Source organism: Podarcis cretensis (genome assembly GCF_951804945.1).
Source record: "Podarcis cretensis genome assembly, chromosome: 12".
Classification (NCBI taxonomy): Eukaryota; Metazoa; Chordata; class Lepidosauria; order Squamata; family Lacertidae; genus Podarcis; species Podarcis cretensis.
In genome coordinates this window covers 12,434,925-12,456,903 of record NC_137181.1, presented here as the reverse complement: position 1 = coordinate 12,456,903, position 21,979 = coordinate 12,434,925, and the positions used below count along the sequence as shown (strand labels likewise).

Genomic DNA, 21,979 nt, shown 5'->3' with positions numbered 1-21,979 from the left:
CTGCTATAAACTTAATGAAGTCTGTGTGTTCAATGACTACTGTTTTTCATGCAGTTGAATGGTGCTTAAAAACCCAGCAGGGACAGATTGTAGCTGCAATATTACTTAAAATTCTCCAAGCAAATGATGCGTGCTTACCACCATGGGGAATAATGGAAAAGCGTCTGTTTGTTCCTCCTGACCTGCCATCATGACTCTTACTCATGAAAGGAATGAGCACTGAAGATGGTGGGCTGAACCTTTGCAAATGCGGACTGACAGGGCTGACTTCTTCATTAGTGACATGGCCTGACTCTGCACCTGAGTCCCATTGATATCGATGGGACGTAAACGTCTAACATTTATTGGATTATGCTAAGCAGGCGCTAGGGAGCAGAGTGATCTGTTTCTCTACTGGCATCTTGCTTTTAGTTCTATGCTGAGATGCCAAGGGCAGCACTGGGAAATGCACTCAATGAGTCTGGTGGCCAAATTTGGCTTGTGGGACGTGACTGCAGTCCACAGTACACAGTATATGCTGTATTGATTAGAGGTTTGGCCTGGGAATAGCTGAGTTTGAATCCCATTCGGACCAGTTGCCATCTCTCACCTACATCTACCTAGAATCATAGGACTGTATAGTTGGAAGAGACCCAACCCAACAATCTCCTCTTAAAGGCTCAATAGTAGGAATCACAGGGTTGTTATGAAGATGAAGGCAGAAGAAGGGCCATTTTAATTTACCGTATTGGCCTGAATATAAGCCTCATTTCCCCCCCCAAATTCCGACCGTGAAAAGTTAAAGTGCGGCTTAAATTCGCGACCTTACAAAAATTGGCTTTTACAATATCGCTGCTGAAACAGACATACGGTAAAACGGAACAGGTGTGAGTGCCTGCAGAATTTTAATGGAGTGGCTTATATTCGGGTATTGTCTCCCCCCTCCCTTGAATTTCAAAGGTGTGGCTTATATTCGGATGCAGCTTATATTCAGGCCAATACAGTAGTTTGATTTGATTTTTGTCATACTCTTAGCTCCGTGGAAGGTCGTGATATAAAAATAAATAAATAAGTACAGATTACAGGCCATTAGGTTTCATCAGATTTAAAAATGGTAGTGCTGGAGCTGGCTTAATCAAGAATTTAACCACTTTCTTTGGAGCATGTGGCACAGAAAGGAGTGGGGCCTGAACTGGGCATCTGAAGATGCGCTCAGCTTTTGGGGGCGACAAAATTCTTCTTGGACTAAACCACTTCAGACTGTCAATGGGCAATCATATCACAGAATTCCATATATAAACTCCCACCTGCACGCCAACATCCAAATGTCAGGGAGAAGGGGTCAACCACATACTTCTCTCTGTAAAGCTCGGTTCCTATGCATGCTGTAAGTGCTTCTCAGAGGTGCATTTGAACCCCACCTTAAAGGTCTGCAGCTGAAATGGTACCCACCAGAAAACAGTTTTGCCATCATATACGCTGTTTGTGTTGATCAAGTCTCAATCAGATGTGGAGCTCTTTGATGTGTGTGTGTGTGTGTGCGCGCGCACCTACCTAGCATTTTAAAATTTACAATGGAAGCTGGCATTTGGAATGATTGAAATCAAAGGAAGCTTAGCTATTTACTTCAGTGGGATGTGCATTAATCCCCAAAGACACAGGAAGCAAGATCATCAAAAGTCTTGGCTGTCCCCAAATTTAAAATTGCACACTTAGATCTTTTTCCCCAGGCTGCTGTATGAATACTTCATATGACAGTACACTAAATATAGATAGTAAAAAAAAAAAAAAGTGTCCTGTCTGTTTCCTTTACCAAAATACATAAAAGCTGTTGCTTGAAACTAAAGCTATTTGACTTGACAAAGACAGCAAAGGATCAGGCAACTAACAGAGCAGTGGGAAATTCTAAATATTCACTTTAATATTTCACACTGAGTGGGCTTGATTATTAGCATGGAGACCACATGCAATGTGGGACAAGCCTCCCGAATCTTTAAGAACAGATGTGCAGAAAAGCAAACTTCAGAAGGTGCAAGCTTGTTTTGCAGAGGTGAGAAAACCATTCGGTGCTTGAATTCTGTGTGCTGACATTGCTGGACTACAACTCCCAACATCCCTCACCATTGGCTGGCTGGAGCTGATGGGAGCTGGAATCAAAGGACATTTGGAGAGTCACATGTCCCCCAGCCATGCAAGGGTGGGTTAGGAACACCATTGCCCTTTGCATCTTGTCACCCCAATTACGAATTTCCTTACTGCATTATTTTCTAACAATTCAGGGACAGGGCTGGCTAATACTGCACAGTTCTGACACATTCAACAACCAGAACAGTGAGATTCTGGCCTCTTCCACCAGATGTCACTGCAAGGTTGCAATATCAAATAATGATAAAGTGAGGCGCAGAAACAGATAAGGATTAAGAGGTTACGGAAAAGCCATTGCTGTGCTACGGTAATCTCTCTTTGTTCCTTCCCTCTGGTTCCATACCCGAAGAGCAAAAATGACACAGTAATGATGCTTGAGACACAACCTGGTGCTAAGGGTAGCAAAGGACAAAGAACTGATTGAACACTGTTGGTATAAACACCTGTTTTGCGTAAGATATTTAAATGATAGATACTCCGGTGCTTATGCAGTCTCAAGCAGTGGGGCATTCTGTCCTGCCTTTTTGCATAAACACCAGAGAAGGAGATGTCCACTGGGCACCATTTCAGCATTTGAGCCTGTATTTTCATTCAGCCAAGCTATAACTGATGCTGCTACTGATTTTATGATATTTGCATTCCAGTGCCACATCCTAAGTAAGTCACAAGGTCTCTTGAACTAGCTCTATTATTTTTAACCAAGCAACAGGTTACAAAGAGAATAATGAAAATTCATCTCTTTGTGTTTTGGCTCTTTTGCAGGTTTCCACAGGTGAGTTCCTACCTCGATTTATCTGAGGGCTTGTTAGTTTTCTGAAGTAAAGAGTTTTCAGCTGTTGGAACCCTTATGTTAAAGACTTATAATATTAAACATTGTTTATAGAAGCACGCTAAATGTGCGGGCCTCAACACTTGAAACATTTCAGTCATTCACATTCTTGTTCTTTTTAGGTCATCCAGTGAATGCAATTAATGGCTTTTTGGACATTTGTTTCCTTTGCATTGAAATGAAAGAAAGTTACATACATTACTTAAATAGTTACTTTAAACAGCAGACAGTTTGATGGATAACATAGCATTTGGTAGAAGCTGAACTGCAGCAGAATGGAAACAGCATGACTGTGATGAACACACGCTGGAACGGAAATTGCTGCTTTCTTACATCCCCACTCAAAGAATTGGCATCTCTACGAAAGGCACATCTTGCCAACAGCCAGGTACGAGTGGCTATTGGGAGATGGAAGGTTAGAGAAAAATTAGTACTGACAACAGGATTTTTAAGGCCAGGTACAAAATCTGTACCCACACTTAGGTTGTGGATATTTTGGGACTTGCTTTAATCTGAATGATGCTCATAAAGTTGCATTTTGCTTAATAATTGGGGTTGCAGGTAGTACAGATAATTGTATATTTCCTCAATTATTGCTCTGGGCAAAATTGCTTGTTTTGCAACTACAAACTAACGGTACCCAGAATTTTTTAAAAATAAGGATGCGCAAGGAACATTGCACAAAGACTGCCTGGGTGGTTGATCATTAGACACCAACCTCTGATCCCTTTGCATCTGAGTGGGCCTGGGTTGTACTGCCAAATTCAGTGCAGGATGAGTTTTCTGTGCTTTTTATTCTTGAACAGAGTTTTTTTCTAAGGGAGAGTAACTTCCATATTGCAGCCATGATCTCCCCCACCTCTCACTATCCTGCAGTTGTACTTGGTATTCCCCCATGGGCACTTACACAGTGGCAAAAAAGGAGGGGAATGCAATCACCAAGAAAAGAAATAAAGCATGAAAGAGGATACAGATTTGCATAAAATTTATATGGATCTGGAACCCCTTGAACCTCACACTGCTCAGAGATTGGGGTGACGTGCAAAAATCTATAGCCACCCTTCGCACACCCTGCAGTCTGCATTACTACCACAAAACCTCTCTTGAAGGTCAACAAACCTTTGTCTCTCTCCCTTGCACCAATACCAAGCTGGAGGCCTGAAGTATCTGCCAACCAGGCTGTGCTTCTAATTTAAATGATTTCTACAGTGCATTGCAAACAAACAAACATCTGGAGCTGACTCCGCAGGTGGTTATAGACCTTTGCTCTCCCCTCTTTGGAAGTTGCTTTGGTTTTTGTGCTAAAAACTCAAAGGATGCTGCTGCGAAAACAGAAGTCAGATCAGACTGTACAGATGCAATACTAATGTTTATTTTAGCTTCAAAAACCAGGCTTAATCTATCCTTTCATGTTATGTCTCAGCTTGCAAACCTTCCAGCTAAATTCACTAAGTAGATTATGCTACTACATCAGTGCTGATTGATTTGAATATATTTTTGTTCCACCATACCATCAGGAGTCAACAGTTCAGCATAATACCTTGAAGAAAGTTTACCCAATGGCGGATTTACAAAAGCAAAAAAAGATTAGTCTGAATACCAACGAACTCCTGCATTTTAAACAGAAAAACTCCTTAAATCCGCTTCCGGATTTACGAAAAAAATGGGAGGTGGGTGGGTGGAAGGAAGGGAGATAGTCTGATTAATACCAGAACGTGTTTTCTTTACTGTGACAAAAGCACTCGTGCTCCAAGAAAGATGAAAAACCAACTTCCGTCTATTTGGGGTTTGCCATCTGTCTCAGTGCCTTGCTGTGTCACCAAGGTGGCAATGCTGGGACCATAATCTGCAAATTCTAATATGCATATGCAAAGCAACCTTATCCAGAAAAGAAAGCTGGGATCTTGCAAGCATATATTTACCACCTGCCCCTGCAAAAAAAGAAGCTTGACTTTGCTTTTGAAGGTGGAAGCTTGAAAAATAATCTTTGCATCCTACGCGGGAGAAAAGCATAAAGCGGATCATGAACCAAGGCAATCAGCCAAGTTTGGCTGGTTGCAAGCGCTTGGTCTGCTAGCGTAAGGCGATGCAAACTGTCTCCAGGAACAACAAGAACACAAAGGGGACAGGAAGGGCGCCTCTGATGGTGCTGTTGCTGCTGTCTACTTCATCTCAGGATAGTCATTGATGATATGGCACTGCAATGCTGGCACAGACGGGGAGAAGGTTGAACATATGTTCGCAACCCACCTCGCCACAGCCACTTGCTAAAGCGATAGCAGGGTAAAAGAGTAACAACACAAGAGTGCAAATTCACAGGGACTGCCAGATCAAGAGAGCAAAAGTAAGGAAGGCAATAAAAGGACTGCTAGCTTCAGGGGAGCTGCAGAATGGCAAATCACTGCAGGGTTTGTGGCACACGGTCACATGCGCTGCCCACATTTAAAGAACTCTTAACCCACTTTAGCAGTTGTGGCTTCTGCCAAAAAATCCTGGGAACTGTAGTCAAGGGAGCTGAGAGTTGTTAGGGAAACCCTCACAGAGCTATTAATTCCCAACATACATGACAAACTACAGCTCCCAGGATTTGGGGCAGGGGGCAGGGGGAGGGAAAGCCATGACTGACATGAGAGTGCATTAAATGTAGGCTGTGAGTATGATCTTTGATGCCATATTTCCCCATCACGTGAATAAATATCTCCTTTCATGCATTATACACATCACGGGGTCCCCACATGCAACGTTCCAGCTTCCATTCTACGCATGAAGACATGCACCTCTTCAGTGGTGATGCTCATTTGCACTCACCCCATTTTAACCACAAATACAAACTTCCAAACTGGACAGAGTTAAGGAGCAACTGATTCCTCCTGTTTCCAGCTGCAGCTGGCTGCGTGGCATGCTGGTTGGGAGCTCTGAGTGACTACACCTACTCACTTTGTTCCCCATCTTTGGTGCTTCCCTGCTGCTAAGTTCTCTGTTCTCACTTTGTGATCTCAGCCAATGGAGGGCGAGCATAACGATGTCGTGATGCTATTTAGCCAATCAGATTTGGTTACCTAGCTTCATCACTGAGGGCCCTGGAAGCAGATGCCCCCAAAGGGCGGGAACATGTTCCCGCATTTCTAAAACGTTCTGCGGCTTTCCACAACGTATTGTGAGGATCAATGAAACTACCCTTCCAGCACAGTGTGTGAAGACAAGGAAGGCATGGGGAGGCATGGCTGTGGGGCAGTTGCATTGGGTTACATCCAGTGCCAGCCCTACTTAGGGTAGACCCACTGAAATGAATGAACATGACTAGCTTAGTATCATTAATTTCATTGGGTGCCTCTCCATTATCAGTCTCTACAGCCACAGCAGGCACTGCAACCTTCCAACAATTTGACCTCACCCCCAAAGATGAACTCCTTCATTGTCTCCTGAGGCAGACGGATGATAAAAACAACAACGCTGAGTAGGACTCCGCTAAATACAACCCATTATTCCTAAAAGCATAGTGCAACAGGACAAGAAACCTTTCCCTGAGGCAACCAGGTGATGAACTGTGACTTTTGGAGATGTGAGGAATGACTGAACGGTCCATGCAGAACAGCACTGGAAGGTAGGGATCATTTTCTAGTTGCCTCGGCAACACAGTTGTGTCTTCCTATCCTTTTGGCCCTATGTTTTCTCACCACTTTGTATGCTTTGAAAGACTGCTGAAAGGTGGCTTCTTATTGTATGGGTGTGGGGGGAAGGTTTTCTAAAAAGCCCCCTCGCCCTGTCGATTCAGCCCTAGGGCAGACCAGGGTGAAAAACCTTTATGACTGGATTCTCCTAGATATACAAAGCAGGCCTGAAGCTGGATGGATGGGGAGCAATATAGCTGGAAGGGTGAAATGACCTTGTGTTTGGGTGATTCAAGGAGATTTGAAAGCACTGTCTGCAGCGCTTGCTCTGCAATGGCCTTTTCCCAAACGCAAGACCTCTGCTGATGCTGCAGTCATCATTTAATGAAAGCATACGTCCACATTCACTCTAAATGTCACAGGTGTTCCAAAGGAAGAGAAGAGAGGTAGCCTGAAGACTTGAGTGATGCCTTGCTTTAATTAAACACGGATCACATCTGAAAAGAAGAGGGACCTGTTTCTCCAACTTTCCTTTAAGCAGCATTAAAAGTGGGATGGCGACCTTTTCCACAGCTAACTTTTGGTGACATCCCCGCTTCAGATCAGGATCTGCAAGCTGCATTTTAACCTTCCCCAACCTGGTGCTCTCCAGATATCATTGGCCCACAACTCTGTTAATCTGTGATCGCTGCCCATGGCTGATGGGAGTTGTAGTCCAATGACATCTGAAGGCAAGTGGGTTAGGGAAGGAGACTGCATTGGATCTCAGTGCCATTTTGCTATCTCAGCAGATGGATGTGGCTTCACTATGCCAATTCCTCATAAAGGGCTGGCTTGAAAGTCAATGACAGTTAAAAGAACATTTTGAGCATTCCAGTAATGGAATAAAAATAGGCGTCAGCAACACTGTCCTCTTAGCCTCTGCCCTCTAAGCTTGCTATCACTATAATTTCTCTCAATCAGCAGTTTTCCAGGGGCAGAATACAGTCTCAGAGGACATTTAGTTATCCACCAAGTAAACTTTCTGATGCAGATAACTGTGGGGACAGGTTTGTAAAGCTAGCCTGCTGCAGTGGGCAGGAACATGGAGCAAGGAATCCTTGCTTATTTGCGAAGCTCACTGCAGGATGCTAGGCCAATGATCATATCTCAGGTTAACCTACCAAACAGTGATGCCATGAGGAGAAAGTGGAATAACTCTATGAGCACTTTAGAGTAAGGGTGGGATATAAATCGGATATAACATAATATTCGTATTTGCCATCTTTCCCCCATCTTTTTCTCCTTTCATCCACTTACTCTCAATTTTTTCAGGCTTTGAAGGGAATGATTGCATCATTCCAAATGAAGCACTGTGTTACTTCAAAGCCCATGAGAGAAAGAGTGGTGTCTGGGAGAGGCATGCATCTAAATAAAAAAGCAATTAGCTTTTAAATAGTGGCTGCCAAAACTGTATTCACAATTAACATCTTGCAGCACCTCATCAGTCACACTGGCCAACTGTAGTACCCAAAAGCTTACCAGGAAAAGGTCAGTTTATTATTAGATTCTTCACACATTTTTCAATATAAATGTCAAAATCTTTTTGATATCAAAGTAAGTGTCACTCAGCAGCACCCTTTGCCACTGGAGGTTTATGGACAAGATCCAAATACTCTAAGGAAGGACACCATGCATACCCAGTGCTAATCAGACAGAAGGAGCACAGAATATTCAGAATTGTAATGAGGGACCAGAGTGGAATGATACTTCTAGATTGATGTGTCATGAAGCCCCTAAGTAGAATTCAAGGGTATCCAGGAAGCTCTGCCTTTCACAGAAAACTACAGCTTTTGCTCAGGATCATTCATTAAATACCCCCCATTCTCTCTGTGTGCATGTAGTCAACAGGCAGGCCCATTGGAAACACTCAAGGGCCGGCAGTGCTTTTAAAACTTCCCATCCTACCTTCATACAGCCAGTCGCTGAGTCCATTGAAAATAACCTTGTCTTTCCCAGTGGAGACCACGCGGATGGCCTGCTTCCCCACATGGGCACAGTAGTAGATGTTGTTCTCAAAGATAAATATCTGCACAGAAACGTAAGAGAGAACCAATAGGTTATTATGATCCAACAAATAAGACTCAACTGTGATCACGAGTACAGTACACTCATGGAAATAAGGGGAGCCACTTTTTGTGTTGCTATGAGTCTCCCCCATCCCTGTCCGAGTTCCACAATAGAGGAAGTTCTGCCTTGCACCATCACTGACGCCCCACTGCGATGGAGAAGGCTGCCCCTAGGGAAATCTGCTGCCTGAGCAACTCTTTGAAGCAAAGTGTTATCCACATTATAACGCACCCTTTTCTGAATCAAAACTAGAGACGTGGTTTGAGGAAGGGGTTTTTGCTTAGTGGCAGAAAATGTACTTTGCATGCAGAAATTCGTGGTTCAGTTCTGGCACATCTGATTTAGCAGAAATGATAATCATTTAGTAAGCAATGGGAAAGGCAAAAGTTCGTATGTTTTTCATGCAGAAATTTCCAGGATAAGTCCGCAGCATCTTCAAGAGAAAGGATCTCAGGCTGCAAAAGAACTCCACTTCACAAGCAGTGCTGGATGTACGTATAAGCTAAACAAGCTATAGCTTAGGGCCCCACTCTCTTGGGCCCCCCCAAAAAATTAAAGAAAAAAACCTGGATGTACATTTCCAAAATATAAGATAAAAAAACAAATAAAATAAAACCTACATACAGCAACAGTGTTTTGTGTTGTGTAGGCTTCTATGATGTAAGTAATGGCCCCGCCTGCTAGCCTGCTCCCTAAAATATCACTGGTTCGCTCATTTCTATATACAGTGGTACCTTGGTTCTCAAACGTAATCTGTTCCAGAAGTCTGTCCCAAAACCAAAGCGTTCCAAAACCAAGGCACGCTTTCCCATTGAAAGTAATTTGTTGTTGACAAAGGACAGCTGGACATATAAAGGGCCCCATTATCTTCAGTAGCTTAGAGAACAGTTTATCAAACCAAGGCCTGCAGGTCGGATATGGCCCACTGGGCTCGTTAATCCGGACCACAAACTTTGCGGACCCTGCTGCCCGCTCGGTCAGTCCCCACGCTAAACAGGCGTGGCGCAGAAGCCCTGCCGCATGGAGACTGACTTCTACAATGCGACACAGCTTCTGACTGGCTGCAGGAAGCCAATCAAAAGCTGTGGATGCATCTGGGTGGACAGTGACAGCTGTGGCATGAGTGGCATAGGCTTTTGGGAGGGGGGGTGCTTTCGGGAGGCAGTGGGTCCAGCCTCCCACAAGGTCTGAGGGACAGTGGACCGACCCCCTTCTGAAAAAGTTTGCTGACCCCTGGCTTAGGGTCTCATCAAACCTAAATCTGGCCCTGTTCACAAGCATCTTGCAGGATCAGACCAAGTCCCACCATCAGAAGAATTTTTGCAGCACATCTCCAGCTGTATAAATGGGTCTTTACCACAAGCGTCCTCTTATTAGGGTTTTAATCTTGTTTTAAATGTATCTGTTGTCTTTGTGTCTTTAATTATATTGAGGTAGTGGTTTAAAAGGTGATTAATAAATCAATGAAAATAAAAAGATTATTGTTATAGGTATTATTTGTTATAGATTGACTATGCCTATTCTGGTCATTTACTTCTATATAAGAAGGCCTGCAGCAAAAAATAAAATAAAAATAACAAAAACAGGATCTGATTAGCAATTAAGCCAGTCAGGATTCATCTGTTGGCTCACTTTTCTGTCCTCCTCTTTGACTAAATGCTGTGATTCCTAATACCAACAGTATAAATCAATGCAGTTGATTCTTGTTGCAGAAAATGTACACTCACTTTACAAATAATAAATTTGCAATACCTCTCCAATTTAAGGCTCCAGGGCTATATGCAATAAACAGGCACGTCAACATCAAAACATTTAGATTTAAGGGTGCATCATGTATGACTTTCAGTAGATGCTCAAGGTTTGGATATTGGACATCCGAAGACATAAAGTTAGGCCTCTGCCCCAATGATAAAGCTGCAGAGTTCCCCACATCTTGCTTACAAAAGAGGCAAGAGAAGGAAATTAGATTTGCTTTTCACTCAGATTTCCTGTACTATAACAGTGTGAGTGTGTGCGCACATTTCAACCAGAGAAGAGCTGGAATGATTCTCAAAGTGAAGAGAGATCCAAATTTAATTTCAGCAGCTGTTCCAGCAAATTTGCCCAAGGCTAAAAAAATTACAGTGAAATTTTTAACTTTGTTTTTACGTATTTCAAATCTTTGTGGAGTTTTTAAAAAAGGCATTAAAAAGAGCTGTGTCCAATTGAATGCTTGATGGGAGAAAATAAGCCACGGCATACATTAAATAATTTCCTCTTTCCTCTCTTTCAAACCCCATCTTCTTACCTAGATATTAAAAGTATGGTGAGGCACACAGAATAAAACCAGAGAAACGGGATAATGTAGTGTTTAGAGGGGCGGAACTGTAGCTCAGTAGTAGAGGACATCTTTTACCTGCAGAAGATGCCACAGTTAATCCCAACTATCTCCAATTAATAAGCTCAATTAGCACTTTCGGAGCCTGCTGGAGACATTCTTACTTAGACAAGTCTACCCAGATGTTTATAAAGTTTTAATTTGTTTTAGTCTATTATATAACGATTTTAACCTTACGTATGTTTTTAATTACGGTTGTAATTTTGTTTAGTAATAGATTTATCTTTTTTTGCAAACCATTTTGAGTTTTTTCTACAATCAAGTGGTATATAAATTTATTGGAATAAATAAATAAGTTTTGTTAAAAGCACTATCTAACCTAGTGCTAATACGCCCAGGAACCTCACCAAAATGCTGGAGAGGGTGCACCTCCACAGGCACATACCTCCACATGTGGTAGGAGTGCCCCAAAATCCAACTATTCTGGACAACAGCCATACGAGAAATATGTAAAATAACTAAGCAAGTATTAGACATCACCCCAGAACTGGCCCTACTAAACATCTTCCAAGACAACAATGCCCATTTACACCACAAAACACTCACAACCCACCTACTTTCAGCAGCGAGAAACACCATAACCAGACACTGGAGAGACCTGTCAGGAGTAAGCATGGACCAATGGTACCAAATAGTATGGGAAACAGCCCTACTAGAAAAATTAACCAATAAGCTGAAACTGACACGGGGACAAACAGAAGAAGATGCCTTTACCCCGGCATGGCTACCATTTATCACATACACAGCCCAATAAGACAATGACAAAAATCCACCAACAGCATACAAATCAATATGGCTAACCTGATCCAAAACACCCACCCATCCCACTCACACATGAAAACAAAGATCACCACAGCCAATCACAAACAAACAACCACACCCTAGGCTGATCCCAATCTCTCTCACCACCAAAGGAACACAAATGAACAGCAGAGAACCGGCACGAGCAACGCTGACACCAAACCCTACATACATTAAGCAAAATAGAAACATCGCCACCTGACCCCCCCATCTCCCCCCCTCCACCCCCCAATGTCTCAACAAATGAAACTGATTTGTAAAAATGTTACATGGAAAAAATACGAGAGACATTACACATACTTCTGTAAAACAAGAAAATCTTTACTTAAAAAAAAAAGCATCTCTGGGGAAAAAAAGCACTATCTAACCTTAAGACCTTGGAGAGCTGCTTCCCATCAGAGTGGACAATATGAGGCTGGGTGAACAAACAATCTATCCATATATAAGGGAGTTTCCTATATTCCTTCTCAGAGTGTAGGATTAGAGTGAAGGCTGGAGCTGGATTCAAAATCCTCCTAAGCCACAAAGCTCATTGGATGACCTTGGATCCACCATATCTCAGCCTACCTCATTGCGCGGGGTTGTTGTGAGGATAAAAGCAGAGTGGGAAGACCATGCATGCTACTCGGAATTTTGATCAAGGGTGAGATTAAAATAATTGTAATTATTACAATTGTTATGGCCCAGTATACCTGAAGGAGCGTCTCCACCCCCATCGTTCTGCCCGGATGCTGAGGTCCAGCGCTGAGGACCTTCTGGCAGTTCCCTCACTGTGAGAAGCAAAGCTACAGGGAACCAGGGAGAGGGCCTTCTCGGTAGTGGCGCCCGCCCTGTGGAACACCCTCCCATCAGATGTCAAGGAGATCAACAACTATCTGATGTTTAGAAGACTTCTGAAGGCAGCCCTTTTTAGGGAAGTTTTAAATGACTGATGTTTTAATGTATTTTTAATCTTTTGTTGGAAGCTGCCCAGAGTGTCTGGGGAAACCGAGCCAGATGGGCAGGGTATAAACAATAAATAATTTATTATTATTATTATTATTATTATTATTATTATTATTATTATTATATTTTAAAATGGAAGCGATAATACGGCTTTGCATAACATCTGAACAAGTCCAGCATCTTTTAGGCAACCCATAAGGAAAATAAAGCAGCAATCAAGATGCCATGGGAAACCGTAGCTGGAACATGTTTAAAAGCATTTAAACTTTTGATGTCTATCAACATAAATGGGTTTATATTCTTCAGGGTACCCATGACAAATACATTTTGAGATGTTTCATGAAATATGCTCCTAACATTTTAACTGCTTTGATCATTTTGACATCGAAAAGGGGACAGGCGTATCCCAAAATAGCTTTAATTCTTGGAACTGGCCAATATATTATATGAATTACAGGCAATATAACTTTTAAGAGGCATTTGGTTCTCATTATGTTATGCATGCTGAATAACAGTCCATTACTTCCTCTATTCCCCTCTAAAGAAAGATACGTTTTATGTGAAAACCCATGTCATCACCCAATACAGATGAGTCATTCAGATGCAGGCCTTGGCTGAATGAGGTCTAATCACAGATAAGAGGATCTCGTATGGCTGGGATAAAGTTTAAAGGGTACCATTGCTCTCTCCATCAAATCCCTGGGAGTATGGAATATGGAGCAACCCCATGCAAGGAAAAACAGGACAGCTAATGAAAAACAGATGTGGTCCATGAAACCAGTGGTTAACATTGTCAGGGCAACATCTTAAAACATGCGCTAGAGGAGGGATTGTCCAACCACCACCCGTGCCAACCAGCATGGCCAATGTTCAGGGTTGATGGGAGTTGTAGACCAGCATGTTGTCAGTCCCCCCTGTGAGGGGGAGGTAGAAAACCCCCCTCCGGGCTGCAGCAGAGTTTCAGCAGGAAGCAGACTGTTCAGATATGTAGCATTCCGAATTTCTTTATTTCTTTACGGTAAATTAAAACAACAAAGCATAGCTGGTGTGAGCCGAGTGCTTCACACACATGTCTCCTCTGCGTGAGAGCAGAAAGAACAAAGAGCGGAAGTTACAGAAGTTTACTTCCATTCTCGTACAGGAATGTAAACACGGATATCATGTCACATCAGCAATGGGGAATGAAATTACTGACACAGCATCACCTGGATGGACCAAGGTTAGCCATCCCCAACAGGTACTGATGTTTTAATACCTGTACCTCTATTGTGGTGGTCTCCAGGAAAATAACAGGAGGGGGAAGGGTTACTGCCCCTTCCCCAGAGCTGTGATCCCAGTCACTTTATCAGCTCCCATCACCACTAGGGCTCCACTAAAATGCAGTGGTACCTCAGGTTACAAACACTTTGGGTTACAGATTCCACTAACCGGGAAGTACAGTGGTACCTCGGGTTACAGACGCTTCAGGTTACAGACACTTCAGGTTACAGACTCCGCTAACCCAGAAATAGTACCTTGGGTTAAGAACTTTACCTCAGGATGAGAACAGAAATCGCGTGGCGGTGGCAGCGGGAGGCCCCATTAGCTAAAGTGGTACCTCAGGTTCAGAATGGTTTCAGGTTAAGAACGGACCTCCAGAATGAATTAAGTTCATAACCAGAGGTACCACTGTAAAAGCAAGCTAAAGGAGAGACTGCAGAAGAGGTAGCTGGAACTTATTTGCAATTCCTGAATCTTCAAGACAGACACAAATAAAGCGATACCTTTATGACAGAAATTATAGCCCTTGCCGTGACAAACAGCTCCAGGGAGTTACCGGATCCCTGTTGCCATGTGAGGAATTCAGTGTTAAGTCCCACTGAAATTAATCGACGTGACTAGCTCAAGGGTATTAATTTAAACGAGTCTACTCTGAGTAAAAATTAGTTGACCAGAACCCAAAATGTTGGGAGTGTGTATCCATACACACATATCAGCAAAGAGATGTGTACCACTGTATCAAAAAAATTTAAATCTCATACAGCAACCTGATATAGCACAATATAATTGTTGGAAGATTTGGAGGGCTGGTGGCATATTCACAGAGACACATTCAGTGACGATGCCAAAGAATGGGCATGTGCATAAGCTCTAAATGGGCTCATGCCATGAAAGGACAAAGTCTGGCAGAAGGATTTCCAGTTGGAGGAAATCAGTTTTAATACACAGCAACAGAAAGGAGATTCACGTATGTGGGTATCTGCCCTAGATGAAAGGGAGTCATCAAAGTTTGCAGTTCTAATATCGCCGAAGAAGTGATGCTTTTGAATTATGGTGCTGGAGGAGACTCTTGAGAGTCCCATGGACTGCAAGAAGATCAAACCTCTCCATTCTGAAGGAAATCAGCCCTGAGTGCTCACTGGAAGGACAGATTGTGAAGCTGAGGCTCCAGTACTTTGGCCACCTCATGAGAAGAGAAGACTCCCTGGAGAAGACCCTGATGTTGGGAAAGATGGAGGGCACAAGGAGAAGGGGGCGACAGAGGACGAGATGGTTGGATAGTGTTTTCGAGGTTACCAGCATGAGTCTGACCAAGCTGCGGGGGGCAGTGGAGGACAGGAGTGCCTGGCGTTCTCTGGTCCATGGGGTCACGAAGAGTCGGACACGACTAAACGACTAAACAACAACAACAACAAAGGAGTAAAAGCTATTCAGTTCACGGGGACTAGCAAGAAAACATGCTGAGGACCGCAGTGCAAGATACTCTATATATGTACTACACACATATGCGAACATTTAAAATTAGATTATACATGGAAAAGTAAAACAGAAGTCCAATTTCCCTATTATGGTGGCCATGTGCTATTCTTAAAAAAGAGATCTTCATGCCTGACTCTGCTTCTGGAAACTAGCAAATCAGGTTAGTGGAATTATTAGTTCCAAGTCTTTCAAAACAGGCTCTGCAAGGTCACCATAATTGTGAAATGCTCCATAATTTGTATCAGGCAAAGCTGGTGCAGCCTGTGTCTTGTTCTGCACAATGTTTAGACAATCTTCCTTTTCAAGGTTTCCCCTAGAGATTTCACATATGAAAACCAACGGCATATTTGAAAGTACTAATGGCACAGTTGCAGGCCTCCCATCACCAGAAACTCTCAAAGCATATATGAGTGGCAAAGCAGGAAGAATACTAAATGAGAAACCTCCAGTTGCAGATGGTCACTCAGATATGCAGCCCCTTTCTCACATTCCTTAAGTGGTACAGTCCCATCAGAGCTACTCCACAGACCTTTCTGAAGGTGTAACTTACACAGAATCTTGCCACTGGAACCATCTAGGCCTGGACTGGAATACAGCAAGAAATATTTCCCAGCAACACAACCTGAGGCTGGAGACCCCCTTCACACTCCCCAAACTGAAGGCAAGCAGAAGGAGATGTTGTATATTCATCCCACTTTTGCATCTGGTAAACAGGTGCTGTTTTGTATATTATTTCAGATACCTGTTTGACTGGAAGCATCAGGGAGATATGTCCATGTCCATGCCATGGAAAAGGTAATCTTACTGAAACCGCTTTGAATTATTAAAATAATTGTTGTCTGTTCCCAACTTCTTAACTGGAGATTAAAGGGTCTGAGACTGAAACCTTAATATCTGCAGAAGAAATGCTTTGGCCCAGTGGTTTTCAACCACTGTGTCGTGGCACCCTGGGGTGCCTTGAATGATGGTGGGCAACACTGGCCTCTGTCCCTCTTTCCTTCCCTCCCTCCTATGATGCCCTCTTGTGTCTTGACCTCCCAAAGGCTTACATAGCTGTTTGTTGCAGCAGCCCCGGCTACAAGCTCTCCAGGTGAATCGTGCCTCTAGGGGTGGCCAGGGGGTGCTTCTCAAGCCCCTGTGGGGTAGTGCAAGGAGGTACCTCTCTTTGGGGCGGGGGGGGGCAGCTCAGAGGCCAGAGGCGGCAGTAGGGGCTGCCCAGAGAACTTCCAAGGAGAGGGGAGAGGAAGCTGAGGGAACACTCCACAAGGGAGGGTGTTCAAAAAAGGGTGAGAGGCTGCCAGCTCTGCAGGCAAGGGGTGACACAACTGGGTTCCTGAGCCTCACAGGGATGCTGCAGAAAGAATGCAGTTGTTCAAGGGAGCCGTGGACTCAAAAGGACTGAAAACCTCTGCTTTAGCCACTAAGCTATGGCTTCTTCCTATATGTATTAAGGCTGACATTACTTGCTGAGGATGTGTCTGCTACAGTATTCCAACCAGTTCTAACAGCTTGCCTTAATTGTGCTTACGCTGTAATGTTAGTGAGTTGTGGAAAAGGTCTTTGTTTGTGAGAGTAACTCATATCCTCTTTAAAACTAGAACGATCTCTTGTATATGATTTCAAGCTTATTCTGTGAAAATTGTAAGCCGCCAAACTCAATATATACGAAGGAGATGTGGCAGGAATAATTTTATGGTACTCTAATTCAAAGATTCCTCCTTTCGGAGCAGACACTGAAGAAAAGATGTTTCATTCTTGTATTCTCCATCTACTTTTCAGATGTCATTGTAACACTGATTGTGAGGCCTCCTTTGCACGGCTCAGTCATTCAAGCATTATAAATACATCCTAGAGCACATTTATATTTTGAAAGCGGCCCCCTGCTCCTCTCCCCAGTGAATGTACACACTCTCTCTCTTCAGAACTATAACTTGGGCTTTGCAACCAAGCAGCTGCAATAATTTAGACACTTTTAAAGAAATCTCTGCAGCTCATTTCAGCTGCCTTGCAGAACTAAAAAGAGCCTTTCAATGCGTCCAAATAGAATATTGGCTGGATACAATTTTGCATCCCAGGCTTCTAAAGTAGTCATTTTAAATGATAACTGCCTTGTTATATTACTTAAAGTATGTATCAGCAAATGTGTCCTTTATTATGAACCCTGAATTGTGCTTTTAAATTCTGCATGATGGATTATCTTGTATTCTGTAACCTAATATCACTGATGCATATGTAGGGCACCACTGTAAATTAGATCTCTTCATGTGAAATGAAACATGCTGCTTCATTGATAATATTTTATTACATTAACGGGACATTAGAATAAGGAGAAAAGATGGCTTCGTGGTTAGCATAAATAATGAAGCCCTGGCAGTCCTGCTAGGCAACCTCTGGTGGGATGTCAACAAGTTCAAGCCAGGGGAGAGATGGAGAACCCACAACAGAATTGCTATGAGGCCTGGGTTCAGATAATGGCTCGCTATCAAAGTCTCACCCTTTTGTTAAGCAAAACAGGATGGCCAGTTTTCTGTCCTTTTCTCACCAGGATGAGCAAGGTCAGAAATGGGCAGAAACTCTGAGGGAAAGACAGAAAATTGCTCATCTCAAATCCCCTCCTACTAAGGAGGCATTAGCCAAGAACATTATTAAAACTCCAGATTTTCCAGTAGTTGGCTACTTCTTCTAGTTCCAACAGGACAGCACTTAGCCCTGAAGCTTCACTTTAAGGAGAGTTATACTTTCCTCTTCGCCCCTCTTTCCACTCATAGTGTGGGTTTATGGCAAAATTGCCACGCTCGCATTTCTGTAGGCCTTTTAGAATAAGTTAGGGGATCTTTTACTCTTTAATCAAGGTGTGAATGCAGTGCAGGATTTGCTACCTGCTTAGATTGTAACGTTGTGGTCTGAAGCAGCATTTATATATCGTCAGTCTTCTTTCATATAATAAACCAAGCTTTCTTCATTCCTTTGTGTGAGGGCTTCTTGTGGGCATAAGGTTAACACACATCCATAACAAGCACACCTCATAATGCCAGCAAAATATCCTAAAACTCTCAGCAGTGTATATATGGACATACACAAGTGCTGGCGAGTCCAGGTACACACTTGCAATGCTTACTCGGTGATGCATTAGGGAGGGGAATATGAGGATCGACACCACAGTGTCTGGGTGAGAGGCTGACAAAAGCTTCGCTTGGAGGAGAATAGCATGGGCATTTTCATCAGACTATAGTGTGGAGGAAGGAAGGTTTATGTGCCCTGATTTCCCCCTCCTCCTCCATCCCAATGCTGCTATTTAAAAGTGGGCAATTTAATTATATTCATAAAACTAACACTGTGTCTAGCTTGGCACTCAATCCATGCCGACTGACAGCCTTAGCCTTGTCTTAGGACTTGCATGAATTCAGAGTGCACCCTGGGGTGCAAACAACACTCCTGTGTAGCTGCACATTGTATGGGAAAGTTGGCGATGATGGACGCACTACATTTGCAGCCGTGCTGAGCTAGATTCAGAACTGGGTCAGCAATTATGAGCACCACTGGGCAGTTCCAGGACTAAATTATGATTTATTTCTGAGAGTTCCAAACTGACCTGTAATGCTGCCTGCACCTTATTATACTGCCAGAGCCTCAATATCCCTGATTCCTGGAGGTTTAAAAACAATCCTTTTGGGCTCACTTGCTTTAAGCTCAGGGTAGTGAGGTGGCGTGGGGTGGGAGGAAAAAGAGACTTAAAACCACATCTGTTCTCCATTTGTAATTGCAGACAAACTTGTTGAGTAAATGATGTTATATTATTAACACATGCGAGGACCACTGCATAGTAAATTCATAATCTGAACCAAGAAATGAGAGCTTTGTAAGAACTTTGGTAAGAACTCAGTTGTTTAGTGTGGCAGGGTGTAAATGTTGGAACTCCCTGCCTATTGAGCTCAATCAGGCGGCTTCACTTAACACTTTTTGGTGCCTGCTAAGAACATTCTTGTTTAGACAAGCCTACCTTAGGTGCTTAGAAAGCTGAGGCAATTTTATTCTTTTTTAGTATATTAACTTTTGTATCTTTTAAAGTAATGTTTTGTTTTTTCTTGATTTTACTGTCTTATCTTTTTGTAACCTGATTTGAAGTGTTGTTGTTTTTTACAATCAAGTGGTGCATAAATTTTATGAAACAAATAAATAAAAATAAATGAACTTTGGCAGTTAACAGTACAGTGGTACCTCGGGTTACATACACTTAAGGTTACATATGCTTCAGGTTACACACTCCGCTAACCCAGAAATAGTGTTTCAGGTTAAGAACTTTGCTTCAGGGTAAGAACAGAAATTGTGCTCCGGCGGCGCAGCGGCAGCAGGAATCCCCATTAGCTAAAGTGGTGCTTCAGGTTAAGAACAGTTTCAGATTAAGTACAGACCTCCGGAATGAATTAAGTACTTAACCCGAGGTACCACTGTACAGCTGTCAGAAGCTTGTCTGCGATTTCTTATCTTTTCACCAAATACATGCTTCTGAGGAACCCCAGCATTCCTTAGAACAGGTTGGGGAGCCTGTGGCCTCCAGATGATGCTAGACCTCAAGTTTCAGTCCCAGTCAGCATGGCTAATAATCAAGGATGATGGGAGTTGTAGTTCAGCATCTTCTGGACAGCCATAGGCTGAAGTTACCAGATTTTTTTCAATGAATCCAGGGACACTTTTCAACTCCCTACTAAATAGATGGATTTTGTCAGGGGACTGATTTGTAAATCAGTCCCCAGGAAATGGGGATGTCTGGTAACCTTATCATAGGCTGCCCGCCCTAGCACAGAGTCTGAAAACTACCATTTTAGGTGTTATACAAAATTCCAGGCTCCTCAAATCTTCCTCAAGCTAAGAGTAGCCATAATGAGATTCCTCCTTTGCCCTGACAGACTCCCCTTTCCCAATTGCTTAATGGATTGTTTCTTTTGAGGCTATCCCTTTGACATCTCCTCCAAATGAACAGATAGGTATGGCTATTAAATATTATTATATTCTCCATTCCTGGCTTCCAGCTCGCCTCCTACAAGTCACCTAAACCAACCTAATGACACATGGCGGACTGCAGCTTAATTTTGACTCAGATGTCACCGCAAATGAAAAGATATGAGAGAACCGAATCGTGGAAAGTTAATGGTGCAGGCTCTGTGAAACCCGGCTCAAAAACAAACACACCTGTCAGATTTATGTTTGTGCACAAATCGAAAGAGCTGGCTGGATTGAAATTGGCAACCAAAGAGCCTTTCATGAGGCTCTTCCCCACTTCCAAAAACTGCCCTGTACAACTTCCTCAGACTCAGTGAGACCCACAGGCCTGAGTTCAAGTCAGTGAAAAATATAATGAATGAGAAGTGTCAGAAGTGCCGCTGCCGCCTTGCGGTCCAGATGTAAGAGTCCGTGCCTCTAGCAATTCAGTGGCAGAGCACATGCTTTGTGTGTATATGGTGCCGTGAGCAATCCCATAAATTTTCACTTTAAAGGACAGCAGCATCATGGAAGAGATATCCGTCCCTGTCTTTGGAAGGCTGATGCCCATAAAAATAGGCAGGGGTTAGATGCACCTGGGGCGAAGGCAGCTGTTGTGACTTGGTTGAGAACGCAGCTCTTTAGCCCTTAGCAGGTGTTCATTCAGCAACTATTAGGGATGACCAAATCTGTCACTGTTGGTAACTCTTAGTTTCTCATTCCTCTAATCTTAAGTTCAGTTGTCTGCATTTCCACAGAAGTTTTCAATTGGTTTTTTAAATAAAAGTCCTCATGAAAATGCACAAACATTTTTGCGCAGGGTTTCCCAAACTTAGGTCTCCAGCTGTTTTTTGGACTAAACTCCCTTCATCCCTAGCTAGCAGGACCAATGGTCAAGGATGATGGGAACTGTAGTTCCAAAACTGCGGGAGACCCAAGTTTGGGAAACAGAGATCCCTCTTGCTGTTCTGGCTTCTGAGATTCAGAATATTTTTTTTTCTTGTTTTCCTCCTCCAAAAACTAGGTGCGTCTTGTGGTCTGGCGCGTCTTATACAGCAAAAAATATGGTAAGTGCAAATTTCAAAGGATGACTGTGTTTCAATTTGTGTATTGTTTTGGAAAAAGATGAATTTGGTAGGTTCACCTTTATATGCAAACTTAATTGAATCCCTACCATGCCAAATTAGGGATTTATCTGTGAGAAGCTCAGTTACAGGGAATAAACTTTCCTCAAGTAGACTTGTTCACAATTACCAATGGTGCAATATGCGAGCATGATCACAGAATCATAGAAGCATTGGAAGAGACCCTGAGAGTTATCTAGTCCAACCTCCAGGAATCTCAAAAGGTGGTATCCCATCCAATCTGAAACCATACCAGACCCTGCTTAGCTTTGCAAATATGCTAGCAGTTTTACTGCTGCACCACTAGGATGGTTTGCTTGTGTGCAATATGGAGCCACGA

General features: G+C 43.0%; 1 protein-coding gene across 7 annotated transcripts in view; it reads right to left on the bottom strand.

Moving 5' to 3' along the window:
- DPP6 (dipeptidyl peptidase like 6) overlaps positions 1-21,979 on the bottom strand; it is a 506,101-nt gene that overhangs the window by 62,892 nt on the left and 421,230 nt on the right. For all 7 annotated transcript variants that reach the window (XR_013831809.1, XM_079946663.1, XM_079946665.1 and 4 more), the window contains exon 8: positions 8,512-8,632. Coding sequence is in view for 6 of the 7 variants with exons in the window: in XM_079946663.1 (XP_079802789.1) it covers positions 8,512-8,632 (121 nt within the window). In the remaining variant the exon portion in view is untranslated. The remainder of the gene's footprint in view (positions 1-8,511; positions 8,633-21,979) is intronic.